Source organism: Cynocephalus volans, chromosome 8, assembly GCF_027409185.1.
Source record: "Cynocephalus volans isolate mCynVol1 chromosome 8, mCynVol1.pri, whole genome shotgun sequence".
Taxonomy (NCBI): domain Eukaryota; kingdom Metazoa; phylum Chordata; class Mammalia; order Dermoptera; family Cynocephalidae; genus Cynocephalus; species Cynocephalus volans.
Window position 1 is genome coordinate 99,921,817 of NC_084467.1, and position 18,285 is coordinate 99,940,101.

At 38.8% G+C, this 18,285-nt stretch overlaps 1 protein-coding gene across 4 annotated transcripts in view; it reads left to right on the forward strand.

Annotated features, from left to right (window-relative positions):
• The first annotated feature begins 10,370 nt into the window (after window positions 1–10,370).
• LRIG2 (leucine rich repeats and immunoglobulin like domains 2) overlaps window positions 10,371–18,285 on the forward strand; it is a 54,501-nt gene continuing 46,586 nt past the window's right edge. For all 4 annotated transcript variants that reach the window (XM_063104429.1, XM_063104432.1, XM_063104430.1 and 1 more), the window contains exon 1: window positions 10,371–10,805. In XM_063104429.1, the coding sequence (XP_062960499.1) occupies window positions 10,570–10,805 (236 nt within the window). In that variant the 5' untranslated portion in view covers window positions 10,371–10,569. The remainder of the gene's footprint in view (window positions 10,806–18,285) is intronic.

Here is an 18,285-nt window from a genome sequence, read left to right on the forward strand (position 1 = left end):
GAGCTGAGTTTTGGCAGAGCAGCAGGGTCCCATTCAGGGACAGGAAAGTTTGGGCCTGGAGATAATGATCAGCCTGAGGCCTTTGGACTTCTTCCATGCCCTGGCCTTTGGCTCCCCCTTGGGCATGCACACGCACGCATGCATGAAGGCACGCACACAAGTTCCCTGAGCTTTCATTCAGCTAAAGGGTTTGTGGATACATTCCCGGCCTAGAAGACCGGTTAACAGAGTAAGGCCAGAGGGCCCAGAAACGCACGACTGCCCCTGCTGATTGCTGAGAATAACCAAACTCCAAGGTTCCCAAGAGGCTATTAAACGATCACAAGTGCCTCATCCAGAATGAGAACTAGTCCCCTCCCAACCTTTGAAGGATAAAGGAGCAGGTCTGTGGAATGGCCCAGCTAGCTGAGAACAAGAAAATGGGACTTACTATAGGTTAGCTCAGAAGCTCAAGCAGCCCAGGGACAAGCTGGTTTGTTGGGTACAGGATGGAGGTTAGCATTATCAATCATTTCCTTCCCACACCTTCAGGGCATGAAAGTGGAGTTTGTGTGCTGAGGATAGGGGGTGGGATGGTGGTGTGACAGGTTGTGGTTTGATGAGAAATCAGCCTAGTTATTTTCTCAACCAGTTAACACTGTACATATCTCCTCAGGCATATATTTAGGGGAAAGGGAGTTCATATCACACTCAGTATGCTGACACCTGACTGCTACTTGCCTTACGGTCAACACTTCTATTCACCACCTAGAATTATGAGCTTCTGTGCTGGCTTCAGCCCAAAAAGAATGTGGAGAATGCCATGTTTTCTTTCACTGCTTTGTCTCTTAATTTCCCACAACCACAAAGGGAAACGTGCTGTGTATAATAGACTTTACTGTAAGTCTCAAAGTGTGGTTTTCAAAGTGTGGTCCATGGACCAGCCACTTCAGTGTCACCTGGAACTTGTTAGAAGTGCAAATTCTCAGGTTTCACTCTAGACCTACTGAATCAGAAACTCTGGGGCCAGCCCAATCTGTATATTAACAAGCCATCTAGGTGGTTGTGATACTTGATGAAATTTAAGAACACACTGCTATAGGTTTAAGGATAACTTGAAAAAAATTACAATGTAGGAAAGGAGACTAAATTAAAACTGAATTGTAAATAAGACTGTTCCCAAGCCCACAGGAATATAAAAAGGGTCTTTCATGGGATTTTATTTCCCTCTCTGGAGGCCCACATGCAGAGGTTTTTTTCACCTACCAAGACAATCCAAAGCGTGTGCTCACAACACACACATACACATACACATACCACGCACACACAAACCTATTCCCCACCTTCTCTCCATAGAGGCCACAACATTCTGGAATATTTGTCATTCCTGTATATGTTTTTACTACATATTTACTACCTCATATTTTTTGTGTATTTTGAACTTTGTGTATTTTGGACATACTATACATATCTGTTGGCAGTTTGCTCTTTGTCATTTGCCACTAAGGTTTGAGATTTATCTTTGGTGCTACTGCATCTACTTATTTTCTTGTGGATGAACATTTAGATTGCTTCCAATTTTCGGCTATTATAAATCACGCTGCAATTAACATTCACGTATATGTTCCTTTCCACCAACATATAAAAGTTTCACCCAGTAACAGAATTGCTGGGTCACTGGGAATGTACATCTTCAAGTTGGCTAGATTTTTCCCAGTTATTCTCCAAAGTGGTTGTATTGATTTAAGCTGCTATAAAAATGGAGTAGGAGAGTTCCTATTGCTCACTGCCAGCATTTGGTATTGTTAGACTTTAATGTTGGTTACTTTTTGCCAATTTTTGGATGTGAATAGTATTTTATTCTAGTTTTAATTAGCATTTCTCTGATTACTGTTAAGGTTGACATTTTTTATACGTTTATTTGGTCATTCAGGTTTCTTCTGTGATTTCATGTATATTTCCTTTGTCTATATTTCTATCGGGTTATCTTTTCTCCATTGATTTATAATGCATCTGGATAGGCATTATAAATGTCTTATTTTGATCATGGCTTATAGTTTCATATTATTTATGGTGTTTTGTGGTACTGATATTTTTCATTTTAAACTAGTCAAAATTATCAACATTTCCCTATCAAGTTGGTACTCTTTCAATCATGGTTACAAAACATTTCTGTGTTGGTGAAGACTGAGATGCTGTAACAAAGGGACCCCAAAGCATAGTGGTTTAAAGAAAAGAGACATTTAGTTCTCTCTCACAAAATAATACTGAGATGGGCAGTACTGATTGCTGAGGGGGCTTTGCTGTACATAGCATTTAGGAACCCAGGCTCATCCATCATCTTGGGCATATCACCATCTTGCAGCAGAGTCAAAGCTGGGTCACTGCTGTGTTTAGATTTCAATCAGCATGAAAGAAAAAGAGACTGTGGAGGTATACCTGATGTCTTAAATAACAGAGCTGCAAGTGACACACATCATGTCTGCTCACAACCCATTGTGAGAACTTAATTACATTAACACACCCATCTGCAAGGGAGGCTGGTAAATGTGCCCAACTACAACATGATTATTATGGAAGATTGGAAGAATGGATTTCATGGACAAGGAATAGTTTCTGTCAAACTTTTTTTACCCTGAGGGCATACGGAAATTCTTGGTAGTCTTCTTTTAAAAGTTTTGCTTTTTACATTTAGGCCTTTATTAGGATTTTATTTTCATTACATTGTGAGTTAGGAGTCTAATTTTATTTTTTTCTTGTCAATAATCAGTTGTTCTAGCATACTTGTTTGTTAATCCATCCCTTTCTTATTGCTTTGTAATGTGACATTTGTTTTATATCAAGTTTGCTTGCATATGTGACTCAAATTCTGGATTCTCTATTCTGCTCTGTTCTATTTGACTATTTCTCTATTCCTATACTTCTTTCTCACTTTCTTAATAACTAAAGCCTTATTATAGATCTTATTATCTGGAAGGGTAGGTCCTTGACTTAGTTTTTTTTTTTTTTTTTTAATTTTTAAAAATAGTCTTGGCATATGAAAAAATGCTCAACATCACTCAGCATCTGGGAAATGCAAATCAAAACTGCACTGAGATACCATCTCACCCCAGTTAGGATGGCTAATATCCAAAAGATTCTGAACAATAAATGCTGGTGAGGTTGCAGAGAAAAAGGAACTCTCATACATTGTTGGTGGGACTGCAAAATGGTGCAGCCTCTATGGAAAATGGTATGGAGGTTCCTCAAATAATTGCAGATAGATCTACCATATGACCCAGCTATCCCACTGCTGGGAATACACCCAGAGGAATGGAAATGATCAAGTCGAAGGTATACCTGTTCCCCAATGTTCATTGCAGCACTCTTTACAATAGCCAAGAGATGGGGCCGAGCCCGTGGCATACTTGGTAGAGTGCTGCGCTGGGAGCGCAGCGACGCTCCCGCCGCGGGTTCGGATCCTATATAGGACTGACCGGTGCACTCACTGGCTGAGTGCCGGTCACGAAAAAACGACAAAAAAAAAAAAAAAAAACAATAGCCAAGAGATGGAACCAGCCCAAATGTCCATCATCGGATGAGTGGATATGGAAAATGTGGTATATCTACACAATGGAATACTACTCAGCCATAAAAACGAATGAAATACTGCCATTTGCAACAACATGGATGGACCTTGAGAGAATTATATTAAGTGAAACAAGTCAGGCACAGAAAGAGAAATACCACATGTTCTCACTTATTGGTGGGAGCTAAAAATTAATATATAAATTCACACACACACACACACACACACAAAAGAAACCGGGGTGGGGGGTGGGGAAGAAGACATAACAACTACAGTTCCTTGAAGTTGATACGACAAGCAAACAGAGGGGACATTGTTGAGTGGGGGGGAGGGAGGTTTCGGTAATGGGCCACAATAATCAACCACATTGCATATCGACAAAATAAAATTTTTTAAAAAAATAGTGTTGGTTTTTCTTGGCCCTTCGCTCTTCTCTATACAATTTTAGAATCAATTTGTCAAGTTTCATAAAATACTTTTTCTGAATTTTTATTGAAATTACATCTTTCTTACAGATCCATTTTGGCAGAACTGTCATTTTTTACCTATGAAAAGTATGAAAAATAGAAACCTGCATTTTGGTTGTAAAGCAAACCCATGGAAACACCACCCAGGGCAAGAAACAGAATCTTACTGAAACTACAGAAGTTCCCTATATATTCCTTGTCAATCACAATTCTCCTTCTCATCTGTAGAGATACCCACTCTCTTAACTTTTATAGAAATAATTTCCTTGCTTTTCTTGATAGTTTTACTATTTATGCATCTCTAAATAAAATAGTTTTCCTTCTTTTTAAGCTTTATATAAAAAGAATAATATCATATGCACTCTTTTATAATTTGGATTTTTGGCTCAACAGTATGTTAGAGTTGTTTCTACATTTTGACAGTTATAAATAATGATATCAACATTTTAGTACATGCATACAGGCGCACATAAACATGCCTATCTTCAGGGTATATAACTAGAAATGGATTTGCTGAATCGCAACATATATACATCTTCAGCTTTATTAAATAATGCCATACTGTTTTCCAAAGTGGTTATGTTAATTCACATTCCCACCAGCATTTGATGAGACACCACATTGCTATACTTTCTTACCAATACTCTATATTGTCAGGTTTCATAGTTTTTGTCAATCTGATGTGTGTAGTGGTATTTCATTGCAGTTTTGGTATTCCACTTCTCTTACTAAGATTGAGTAATGTTTTATATGCTTTTTGACTATTTGAGTTTCTTTCTTTTCTTTCTTTCTTTTTTTTTTCAAGTGCATGTTAAAATCTTTTGCCTATTTTTCTTTTGGGTTGTCTGCCTTTATCTCATTGATTTGTAGGAATCCTTTGCAAATTCTGGATACTTGGCTGGCTATGTGTGTTGCAAATATCTTCTTATGGTATCTTTTGTGGATGAAAATTTATTTTAATGTAGTCAAATTTATCATTCTTTTCCTTTATGGTTAATAGTTTTTTCCCTCTTAAGAAATCCTTTTCTACTCCAAAGTGAAAAAGACAGTATCCAATACACTCTTCAAAAAGTTTATGGTTTTGCCTTTCATTTTGTATCTTAAATTGATTTTTGTATATGGTGCAAGAAAAGATCCAATTTGTTTTTTTCCCCATATGATTATCTAATAATCTCAGCTCCATTTACTAAAAAATTTGTTCTTTCTCCACTGTTTTGAAGTTCTACCTGTCATAAATCATGTATCTTAATCAAGTCTCTGATATGTACCAAAAGTCTATTTAACTTTCCCTGCAGCAATACTACACTTTTAATTACAATTGCTTTAAAGCATATCTTGATATCTGGTGGAGCAAGTTTTTCTACATTTTTAACCCCAAGATTGTCTTTGCTATTATTTTCACATCAAAATACCATGTGCAGGGCCGTCCCATGGCTCACTTGGGAGAGTGTGGTACTGATAACACCAAGGCCATGGGAGCAGATCCCTAAATAGGGATGGCCAGTTAGCTCACTTGGGAGAGTGTGGTGCTGACAACACCAAGTCAAGGGTTAAGATCCCCTTACCGGTCATCTTAAAAAAAAAAAATACCATGTGCATTTGGGATTTTTTTTTGGAATGGCAGTAAATCTATAAATCAACCTGAGAGAAGTGATATTTCTATACCAATGATTTTTTCAGTCTGAGAGCATGGTACATCTGTCCATCTAATTAGGACTTCTTTTATACTTTTCAATTATGTTTTATAATGTTCTCCATATACTTTTTCTCTTACACTTCTTTGTTTGACCTAGATATTTTTTATCCTAGCTATCTTTTAGTTTTGATTGCCATTGCAGATGCCATCTTTTAAAAATTATATTTTATAACTGCTGATCTATTAGAATAAAATTGATTTTACTATGTTGATCTTGTGTTCACATCCTTGTTGAACTTTTCTATTTGTTCCAATCATTTACTTGATTCTTTTGGATTTTTTTCTGCGGACCATCATGTCCTGTGTGAGTAAGGGCAGTTTTGTTTCTTCCTTTAGAATCCTTATACCTTTAATATCTTTTTCTTGTCTTGTACTGGTTAGGACCTCTAGTACAATGTTCAATAGAAGTGTTAATAGACATCATTGTCTTGATCCTAATGTTAAAGAAATGTTTTTAATGTTTCACTATTAAATATGAAGTTTGCTACATGTTTTGGTAAATACCCATTATTAGTTTGAGGAAGTTCATTCCATTCCAAGTTGGCTAAGAGTTTTTATAATAAATATGTGTTGAATATTATCATGTTTTACACATATACGTGATATATTTTATACAGTATATATTTTGTATATTTTATACGATATATATGTGATATATATTATATATCAAAGAGTATACATGTGTTAAAGAAGGAAAATCATACAACTATTTCATTATATGCAAATATAGGACATAGTATATATGATATATATCACATATATCATATAAAATGTCATATTTATTTTTTCATATACTGATATAGTTATATGTTTTTTCTCCTTTACTCTGACAATGTAGTGAATCGCTTGCACTCTCTGATTTACCCTTTGAAGAGGTCATTCATACTGTTTGCTATGTGGATGGTTTTGATGAGAATAAGATTGGAAAAAGGAGTTCGGTTAGGAGGCTACTGAAGTGGTATAGGAAGACATGATTGTGTCTTGGATTTATACAGTGGTAATGAAAATGGAAAGAAGTAGTCCGTTTTAAGATATATTTTTGATTTTCTAATAGATGTGGGTTAGGAATAGGGAGTAGATGGAAAATAAAGGGAAAGTAAAGGAAAGACTCAAAGATGAGTTTCAGACTTCTGGCTTTAGATTTTCTTTTTTAAATTGTGGTTATATATATAACATAAAATTTAACCATTTTAAATCATTTTAAATGTATAGTTCTGTGACATTAAGTACATTCACATTGCTGTACAACTATCACCACCATGTCTAGAACTTTTTCACTATCCCAAACTGAAACTCAGTGTGCATTAAACAGTAACTCCTCATTCTCCCCTCCTCTTAGCCCCATTATATGTACATGAGTACCATAGACTGTGGTTGCAGAATTGAGGTGAAAACCACTAAATTCCTAGCAGAGTCAGAGAAATCTTTATAAAGGAAGAAACTAGAAGAAGAGTAAGAAATGCCTAGCCAGAGAAGGTGGGGAAGGGCAACCAGTAGGAGGAACAGCATGTAGAAATAAGTGTAGACAGGGCCGGCCCGTGGCACACTCGGGAGAGAGCGGCGCTGGGAGAGCAGCAGTGCTCCCACCGCGGGTTCGGATCCTATATAAGGATGGCCAGTGCGCTCACTGGCTGAGCATGGTGCGGCCGGTCTCAAAAAGACAAAAAAAAAAAAAAAAAAAAAGTGTAGACATGCATGGCCCAATTCATAAAAGGCAAATAATTTTCTGTGGCTGAAATATGAAAAAAATAGTGAGAAGATATGGGAAATGTGGGAGGTAGTTAGGCTGGGGACTGATTATGGAGCCTTACTTAAATGGTAGGACAAAGAATTTAGAATTTGATATTACAGTCAATGGGGAGTCATTAACTTAAAAAAATACTTTTTTCTGTTTTCCAAAATAATCCATATTCATTATAAAACATTAGTAAAAACACAAAGAATAAAGTAAAAAGTACTGGAACACGAAATATTTTTTATGTAGGGAAAAGTTAACAACATATCGATATCAATCAGTATGCTTTGGAAAGATAATTCTATTGGCAGTTTAGAGGCCGAGAGAGGGGAGAGACCGCAGGACAGGAAATGGGTTTAGAGGTTATCAAAATAGTACTCATGAGAGATCTTCATCTCTTGAAGGTATGAACACAGTAGCAGTGGAGATGAAGAGGTGGGGGGAAGATCTGAAACAATCCTGAGGAGGAATAGTGACTGATTATATGTGATAGGAAAGAAAAAGGGAAAAGTGTGGGTGATCCTGAGATTTCTAGCTTCAGAGAATGGAGTTGATCATTAGATAGCTATGATTTTGCAAAGAGTAGTCCTGAGATAATAGGTTATAGGGCAGTCAAATTTTAAGGGGATGGGATTAATACTAAGGTCTGGAAAAAGGGATACAAAGAGAGTAGTTTTTTGTTTATTTTTTTTAGAAGTCTGGAGCTGGGGTATTCTCTGCTTATGGATTCTACTGAACTCTAAAAGTTCTGCCCAGGTACTTTGGTACCCAACAGTTAATTAGACAATTCTAGGGCCATAAATGTAAAAACCCTTTATGCCAGTTAGTGAGAAATGAATCACTAAACTCTATTAAAAACATATATTCGCTGGGCTGAGCCTGAGGCACACTCGGGAGAGTGCAGCGCTGGGAGCACAGCGACGCTCCCGCCGCAGGTTCGGATCCTATGTAGGAATGGCTGGTGCGCTCACTGGCTGAGTGCCGGTCACGAAAAAGACAAAAAAAAAAAAAAAAAAAAAACCATATATTTGCTAAATCTAGTTAGATATATGGGGGCTTATTCTATGATTCTCCTTATTGCTATATATATTGACATTTTCATAATAAAAATTTCTTAAAGAAAAATAGGTACTTTTATTGTGTAGGATATAAGATGATCTCATTGTCTATTCATTCATCAAACATTTATTGTCTATAATGTGCCAGGTACTGTGCTAGCCAATATAGGGAATACAAGATATATAAAGTACATATAAGTGTTATTAAAGTGGTAAAAATAATGTGCAGAAGGAATTAAGAATTCCTAACTGGGGTGACCTTGCACCAATTATTGGGGAGGACACAGGTTAGAGAGCATGAATTTCTAATCGGCCCATGTGGCATAGTTTCATAGGGGAGCTCTGACACTATAACCGAAACTAAACTATCCCCCCCCCCCGTGTGTGTGTGTGTGTGTGTGTGTGTGTGTGTGTGTGTGTGTGTGTGTGTGTGTGTGTGTGTGTGTGTGTGTGTGTGTGTGTCTGGCCAGTACCTGGATCTGCTGGATCTGAACCCTTAACCATGGCCTTACAATACCCTGCTCAACCAACTGAGCAAACTGGCCAGACCCTGTCCCCTTTTCTTGTGGGGCTCCTACCAATGCTGTTTCTTACAGGAGGTTGTTAAGCCTGCTCAACAGCCAGGGGAAGGAGGCTAAGAGTAAGTTTCATTCTGCTGTCTTGGCTTTAAAAGTTTGGTTTGGACTAGAGCATTGGATATGGCCTTGATTCCAATAAATATCTCAACATTAAAAAACAGAAAAGGGTTTTTAAAAAGCATAATTATGACTCCGAATCTGCCAATGGAAAGATTGATTTCAGTTACTTCCTAGGACAACGCCATGTCCTAGGCATCATTCTTTTTAACATGTTCAGGTTTTTAATTTACAAATCGGAAAACCCATACTAATACCAGCCCTGCCTCTACTTCAGGGTAACTTGGCTGTGGGATTTTTTCCTCATCAGCAAAAACTGTCTTGCCAATTTCACAGTCATTGAGGGGATCAAACAAGCTAACAGATGCAAATGCTCTTTGAAAAGTATAAAAACACTGCATATAAGTGAACCTTCACTATTATTCTCAAAGTCTTATTCATAACCTTGAATAAGAGAGTGCATAAGGTGGCCAGACTTCACTGTTCTTAGTTTTCCACAGCCTCTGCTTCAGGAAAAATAAATTCCCCTACACCCAGCCTTCGCTTTGTTGACTGCTCAAAACTCTCTTCATATACTTGTTCACTTGCTTTTCTGAGTATGTATATAGGACAGCATCCCCCCAAACAGAGGAAAGGGACATGCAGATGCGGTCTCACCAACGTTTAACTGAACTCCAAGCTAGAATAGAAGCTAGAGGTGCACATATGAATAAGGAGCTTACAGGCCCTCAACAAACCAGTAACAACCTGCTTTGTGTTAGGAGACTAGGAGTTGCCGTCCACTTGCCGGACAGCAAGAACTGCAGACAAGCAGCAGGGGGCAGAGGAAGCCGACCTGGCCAAAGCTAGGGTGGACCCTCCCACGTCTCATTCGTGTCTGCGAAGCGGAAGGCAGCTCTTCTGCTTTTCCCCTTTCTTGGAGTACAGAGAAGATAAAAAAATCCTTTCGTTTTACTACAGTAAATACTCGTATACCCATAGTCAGGACTTTGGACTAACAGCGCTTCGCAGCACCGTTCTCTGTTAAGGAGCCACTGCGCCCCCCGGCGGGAACTGCGGCGAAACTCTAGAACACCCGAAGTCGCGGAACACCTTATCGTCCTTCTTCTCCAGTGGCTCGGCTGTCTACGGCTCCGCCCACTCACGGGGGTCCCGCCCCCGACGCAACCCGTCTTGTGGCACCGATTGGCTGGCTACTGTGCGTGAGGACGTTGCGTAGCGGGGCGGGGCGGACGAGCAGTGTCCGCAGGACCTCAGCTCTGTGTCCCTGGCCGCCGCCCCCGCCGTGGCGCCGCATCCTCCCCTTACCTGTCTTGAGAGGGTACAGGCAGCGGCCGGGGCTTGGGGTGGTCGCGCAGCCGCCAAATATCTCCTCCAAGCCGCCTTTCCCAGCAGGCGGCTCTTCTCAGCCGGGTCCAGGTTGGGGGGAAAATGGCGCCGGGGCCCCTAGGCGTCCAGGAGATGCAGCTGCTGGAGGGTCGTTTGGGACCGCTTTTCCGGCTTCTGTTCCTCGCCCAGGCCATCCTCCTGCTGCCTGCCGCCCGGGCAGGCCTCTGTCCCGTGCAGTGCTCCTGCCGCATTCCTTTGCTGGACTGCAGTCGCAGGAAACTGGCCGCGCCAAGCTGGAGAGCGCTGTCGGGCCCGCTGCCCCCCGACACCGCCAGCCTGTGAGTTGGAGGGACCAAATGGAGGGGGAGGTCCCCCTCCACTGAAGACAGGAGGGAGACTAGCCTGGTCGGAGGGCGTGGTTGGGAGCCTAAGTTCTGAAGGAAACTGTCGTTACGATGTTGTGAACTTTGTTTTGGGAGTTGTGAGACTGATCAAGCCGGTGTTAAGGTTTCTGGAGACTTGTATGAAGACCAGGGTTAAGATTTTTGTGGCCAGAGAATCTGATTTCCTGGGATGGGGAGGAGTTGAGGCGGTGATGTATAACGTTAAGGACTCACGGGTTCTGGGTACCAGCGTTGACTGGATGGATGGTTGGGTGCGGGCCGAGCATGAAGCAGTTCCCCTCGCCCACTTTAGTCTGAGTCGGTTGCTGTGTATCTCATCTTGAATGGTCCCCAAGCACGTGGTTTTAAAATGACGATCGCCAAGGACGTATGAACTGTCTTTTGTCCCTAGTTCGTGTATTGGCTCATTTTGTGCTGCAGTTTTGATACTTAACAGGGCTGAAAACTTCATCATGTATCAGGAGATCCAGTACTAATGCACATCTTTATAAGTAGCATTCTTAATCTAATTTAGGATTCACTGTAAAGAAGGGAAGGCGTATTCTTTTCAAAATTATGTGATGCTGGGCCAGCCCGAGTCGGGAGAGTGTGGTGCTGATAATACCAAGGCCATGGGTTTGGATCCCATATAGGGATGGCCCGGTAGCTCATTGGGTGAGCGTGGTGCTGACGACACCAAGTCAAGGGTTAAGATCCCCTTACCAGTCATCTTTAAAAAAAAAAAAAAAAATTATGTGATGCTTTGTTTTCAGTGCATTTCCTTATGTTAAAGAACCCCAAAATCAGTCCTCTATTTATGTATCAGAAGCAAGTACAATGGTTGAATGAATGAATTCTGGAGTCTCCACTGCTGAGTTTTCATCTTGAGAGGTCTGTGTTAGACAGTGGCACTTGGAGGGCTCATTAGTGTGAGTCACCCTGGTGGCATTAGGACCAGTTGGTATTAAATGATGCAATTATGGGGCTTCTTAACCACTAACATACAGTTATACTCTGCCGCTAACTGAGCAAAACGTTTATTAATTGACTTCTAGTAGAGATGTCTCTAAAAGAAGAGTCATGACTCGAAAGGATAGATTGAGATGCAATTAAAATATGAGGAGCTGTTTGGATTTTCATTGGAAATAGAGTACAAATAGCAGGTCTTTGCAGAGGTTAAGAAGTGTTTATATATTTGCAAACAGGTTAAGTATAGAAAGGAAAGAAAGCTACATCAGATATTCATCGAGAAAATTAATATAAATAACCAAAGGTTTTAGTAAGCATAGAACTGCAGTATAATAAGGTGCTTTCTGTTGTTTTACGATAGTGACATGACACCTTTAGCTAATTCTGGTTCTGTTGACTCAAATCAAATTTAAAAATTCACATCAGAGTGCATTGTAGTCTGAATTAAACCTAGCATAGCATCTTCGTTATGCAGCAAGTGCCTTTTTCTAAGAAATTGTTGGAACAGCTACCTGATTATGACAGAATAAATCTGGCACTGGTTTGAAAGCAGCACGACTTCATTTAGCTGTAATTGAAATAAATGTGGCCTGCTTTTTAAGATCTTCCACTGGTAGGTAAACAGTAATTCCAAACAATTTTATGTAAGATATATTTATTTTGTGTCTAGGTTTGTTTTTTGTTTAATCAAGACAAATTGCCTAAAACCAAGTGACATTCAAAAATTTTAAGTGTCCTGTATGAAATTGACATTTTCAGTTGAAGTGAAATGACTTGGAAAGTAATTCTGTTGTAGAAATATAGTTGGGTGGAAGTCTTACATTAGCAGAACTCTTAGAATATTAAAAAATATGATTGTGTTGTTTTGAATTGAGAAATCAAACATTCTTCAGCAGATGGAGCTGGATTTATGCCTGGAGCTATAAACCTGTCAAGTACACTTGGGTTTCTTTATGTAATTTTGAATTTTAAAATACATACAGTGCTTTAAATATATGATGTACAGTCATGCATTGTTAACGACAGTTATATGTTCTGAGAAATGCATCATTAGGCAGTTTTATCGTGGTGCAAACATAGAGTGTACTTACACAAACATAGATGGTATAGCCTACTACAACCTAGGCTGTATAGCTTATTGCTCCTAGGCTACAAACCTGTACAGCATGTTACTGTACTGAATACTGTAGACAGTTGTAAAAAAGGTAAGTATTTGTGTATCTAAACATAGAAAAGGTACAGTGAAAATACAGTATCATAATCTTATGGGACAATCATCCATCCACTGAAACATCATTATGTGGCACATGACATTGTATTAGTGCTCAAACTCAAATGCTTGAACTTGTGACCATCATCAAAATGATTGTGGGCAAAATTCATGAATCCTGGTTTTTGGAAACCTGTTTAGGTACTGTCTTTATGCTTCTCTGTATGAGAAACTCTTTCTAAAATATAATTTGGTTTTTTAAAACTTGACTGGGTTCTCCGTGGGTGAAAAGCTCTGTATTGCATTGTCCTCATTACACACACACATACACAAGCACTGGAGGACCAGGTATACTAGTCATCTTCATCTTTTGTCAACTGAGGGTTTTAGAACCCCTCTATCCCAATCATTTGTTGCATGGTTATTTCATGATAAAAAAAAATTAAGAACAGTACATACTTTTAGAGTTAAGGACAATTTAGTTTTATGAAACATTTGTTACCTTGTCCTTACCATTTTCATTTCACAGTAAAAACTACTGAAAACTTCATCATTGATCAGTATTTGGGGACCACTACCACACTAGATTAATTTTATTATATTACACATGTATTTAGTTACCTATAGTCTTTTAATCCTTTCTTCTCTCATTGTAATAACTGTTTAAGATTTGTTTGCATTTGTTCCTTTAGAATAGTTGTGACAGGTTAGTTCTTTAGCATATAAAGAGGACATTAACTTATGCTGAATAATTCTAGGGAAGTCATGTGCAACTTGAGCTTCAACCTCAGTAGCTATCTTAGTGTCATTGGCAAAGTATTTTCACTGTTAACATGTAGATTCAGTCTTGATCCCTTCAAAGGTCTGAGCTCACTAACAATGACTCGTGTATGTCAAGCAAAAACTGCATAGCTTTGCTTATATTTCATATTTCCTTCCTAAAGGAAGAGATAATTTGTAGTATCCATCATTTCTACATTTGTAGTGATACTGGTAAGGATTAAGATACTCTGGAAAACATTCTTAAGTTTAAGAAGGGTAATGTGGTAGGGGAATTGATTTGAGGTTCTTTTAAGTTCATTCCAGTTCTTATTCATTTCTTTCTGTCTCTTCCCCCTCCCCGTCCCCCCCGCCCCCCCCCCCCCCGAAAATGAAATCTTTCAATTTCCTATTGTATGTAGAGGATAAAAACTGTGAAGAAAACTGTGTGAGAGGAGGAAACATTTTTGACATAACTTTTTACTTTGCAGTTAAATAATCCAGCTGGAATGTGAAAAGAATTCATTTTACTTTCTTAAAACTACAAGGTGGTGATCTGAAAATGAGTCCTTTTTTAAAAGGTACAGACTAGGTTTCCCTTCCACTAAGGTACCTCATTTTTGCCTGTTGTTACTGTCTGCCTTTCTTTTCTACTTTCTCCTTCCATTTGAGTCTGTGATATTTTTCATCATGCTTCTCACAGAGAAGTGAAATTGACACTGGGGCTGATCATTCAGTGGGTTTAGAAACCTGGTTTACTCTGCGATCAAGCTAAAGTAGGACTTCTCCATTTCTGCCTTCCCTCTAAGCCTCCATAAACAGGAATAAAGAGGAAATTCTTCTTGCTGTGGGATAATATCACCCTGTTCCAAGTCTACAATGAAGAGTAAAGAACTATGCTTGTTCCTGGAAGGATTCCTTACCCTTTCCTTCCCCTTAACCCTCACAACTTCACCAACAGCCAGTATCTGCCTTAAGACCTTCAGCACCAATGTCATTATGCCTTTTATTCTCGTTTATATCAGTCTCTGTAAGAAGCGCAGGGCTTTCAGGTTATCTGTCCTCTCCCAGAGGCACCCCCAGCTCCTTTCTTGGCTTTATATTTGTCTTTAGCAATTATCACCATCTGATACACTACATATTTAACTTTGTCTTCCTTTCAGTAGAAGGTAAAACATCATGAGGGCAGGGATTTTTGTGTGTGTTCATTGCTATAGATAAACAGTGACCAGCAGTAGGTGCTCAAAAATATTTGTTGAATCAGTGCATTAAAGAAAGGTTATCCCTTTTGAAGGAGATCAAGAGAAATTCTCAAAGAAATTAAAGTAGACCATTCTCATTTGCTTCGGTAGTCTTTGAAATATCTTATTAGGTGGTTTCTTTTCAAAATACCTCATTCTCCATAGTAAACATTCTGAATGAATCAAAACATTAGCTGATTATTTGTATTTCAAAATTATCTTTCTTTTAAAAAATAAGAAGAAAAATTCTAAATGTAGGCACATTGTGTTACTTCTAACTCTAGCTCCCATCTCACTCTGTGTTTGGGATGTTTTATTCACCCCAAAATTCAGAAAAACTTTTTTGTATGTATGCACAGTCTTTCATATCTTCAGACTATCTTTGTTTTTATAGGGCTTTTCAGCATCTGTTAGATGTTTACTAAGTATAAATAATTAATTAAACACAGAGTGTCATTAGGGCGTGCAGCTGTAGTTTGAGGAGTTTATAAGTCTGAACCTTCTTTCCAGCCTATATTCCAGCCACTCATTTCTAAAACTGGGATACTTCAAAGGTATTGTGGATGTCTCTCACATACACTATCTTTCTAGGTACTAGCAGAAACATCAGTTTTTTTTGTTTTTTTTTTTTCCGGTGACCGGCGCTCAGCCAGGGAGTGCACCGATCATCCTCATATAGGATCTGAACCCGCGGCGGCGGGAGCGTCGCCGCGCTGCTAGCGCAGCACGCTACCGAGTGCGCCACGGGCTCAGCCCAGAAACATCAGTTTTAAAAGAAACAGACCGACTTGTAAATCCTTCCATCAAATTGGTGGTGGGGGTGGGATAAGTGTTACTGTGTCTCCAGATTCAGTATACATTGTCTTGGCTTGCATACTATTGTTATAATGAACTGTTTCCTATCAACAGTCATTTGAAAGCATGTACAATATACTTTTCTTTCACTGCATTAAGGATTTTACATATTGTATCTTTATCCTGGTACATCTGGGAAAATGGTAAACAAAATGTGAGTCCACAAAATCTAGGGCATTTTTGTTAGCTCAGAAGAAACAAGAAAGCTTGCAGTAAGAGAGAGCATTAGGAAATCTGATCTAATACAGGAATGACACAGATCACTTAGGTTGGTTATTACACAAGTCTTTTCTTGATTATCTTGATATTTTAGATTGAGCCCAGCATAATTCACCAATTTAAACTCCTTTTGGCATTGTGACAGTTCCTGTCTTATCCACTTTCCTTAGCATTGCTTGTCTATTAATTTCTTGTTTTCTAATTTGATATGGGAAAAATCATCTTATTGTTTTAATTGCTTTTCTTTGTGCAGACAAGCTGTTTGAGTCTCTTAATATTAACATTGTTGCCACTGCTTTCTCTTGCCCTCAGTGGCACCTAATTTTAGATGTGAGAACCACTTAGAAGGAAGAGAGAAAGTGTGCTAAGTATATCTATACGGATTTTGACCTTCAACCTTTTTGATATGACCTTGCTGGCCTAAGGGATTAGGGGAAACAACAAGGTTACTACTAGAAAGAGGTAAAGAAACCTACAGTCAATTAATCTTACATTCAACACTATATCCTAGCCTCAGATCTCAACCCTCTTCCTCAGTAAACTGTCTACTCAAGAATCTACTTGGCTGGCTGGTTAGCTCAGTTGGTTAGAGCATAGTGTTATACCACCAAGGACAAGGGTTTGGATCACTGTATCAGCCAACTCCCCAAAAATAATAATAATTGTATTAGTCTGTTTTGTGTTGCTATAACAGAATTATCTGACACTGGGTAATTTATAAAGAACAGAGGTTTGTTTGGCTTATGACTCTGGGACAGCTGCATCTGGCACAGGCCTCAGGCTGCTTCTACTCATGGCATAAAGCAGGCAGATCACATGGTGAGAGGAAGCAAGAGAGAGAGAGAGGAGGTGCCAGAGGCAAACAACCAGCTTTCGGGGGAACTAATAGAGCAAGAACTGACTCATTAATTCCCCCACCCCCAGAGAGAGCATTAATCCATTCATGAGGGATCCGCCCCCATAACTCAAGTTTCCAACACTGCCACATTGGGGATCAGATTTCTACATGAGTTTTGGAGGGGACAACACATCCAAATTCCATCAATAATCTACCAATATGTCTTGCTGCTTTTATCTAGGACTTCATTTTTTAAATCTTATTTTAGAAAACGTAAATTATAAAAGGACACGTATGCTCATTATTAAAAAAACTAGGCAAAACAGAAATGTATTAAATAGAAATAAAAGCATCCCTTCCTCTACCACTTTCATTCCACCCTCCTGTGTTGCAAATAGGAATTCATTTTATAGGAATTTCATCTTGATAGTAAATATAACTTATTGGCATTCTGGTGTCTAAGTGGGGCTGTAGGTGATCTTATACACTCCAAAAATGTGTTTTGTTCACTACTACTTACAGTGCTGCCTGCCATATAGTGGGCGTCAAATCTTTGTTGACAGACTACTTTATTTTAAGTCCAGAAAAGGTGAAGAATTGAAGGAATCTTAACAGCATCCTCTATGCACCAGACTTTGGGGTGTTAAGTCGATTTCTGGACTAGTGCAATGGTTCTAAGCCCTGGCTACACATTACTTTTACTTTAAGAGCTTTTACAGAATATGAGTGCTTGGGCCTCACCCCTCAGTGATTCTGATTTGACTGATCTGGGGTGAGACTCAATGCATCAATATTTTAAATCTTGCCTGGTGATGCTAATGTGCAGCAATGGTGGAGAAGCACTGAATCACAAGCAGGTGTTGCTTATGGAATGTTAATCGAGAAGATCTCTGCTTTGCTTAATTCTTTAAGATTCCTTTATGCTTTGGAGGACCTGTTTATGTTTTTATAGAGATTGGTGTCCTAATTATGTTTCTTATATTAAAAATATTTTCCATTTCCTAATAATACAACATATATAATCAGCACATGAATAATTAAAGAATTACTTATATATTAAGATAATCACTTGGCTTCCTAATGCTAGAAAATACATTTTTCCTCATCTTTGGTCCATGACATTTTATATGCTTTATTCTTTAAGATCCTTCAGTCCTAATGGAAAACTGGCATTTAACCACTGGAGAAAAGATCACATTGTATAAGAGCTTAACACAATGTTTTTAAAAAATGCCCTGAATCCATTCTGTTATAATTTCTTTTCTACGCCAAAGTAAATGACTCAATTCATTTATTCTGTATTATTCCCATCATGAAAAATGTTAAGATGTTCAGTTGATGCAA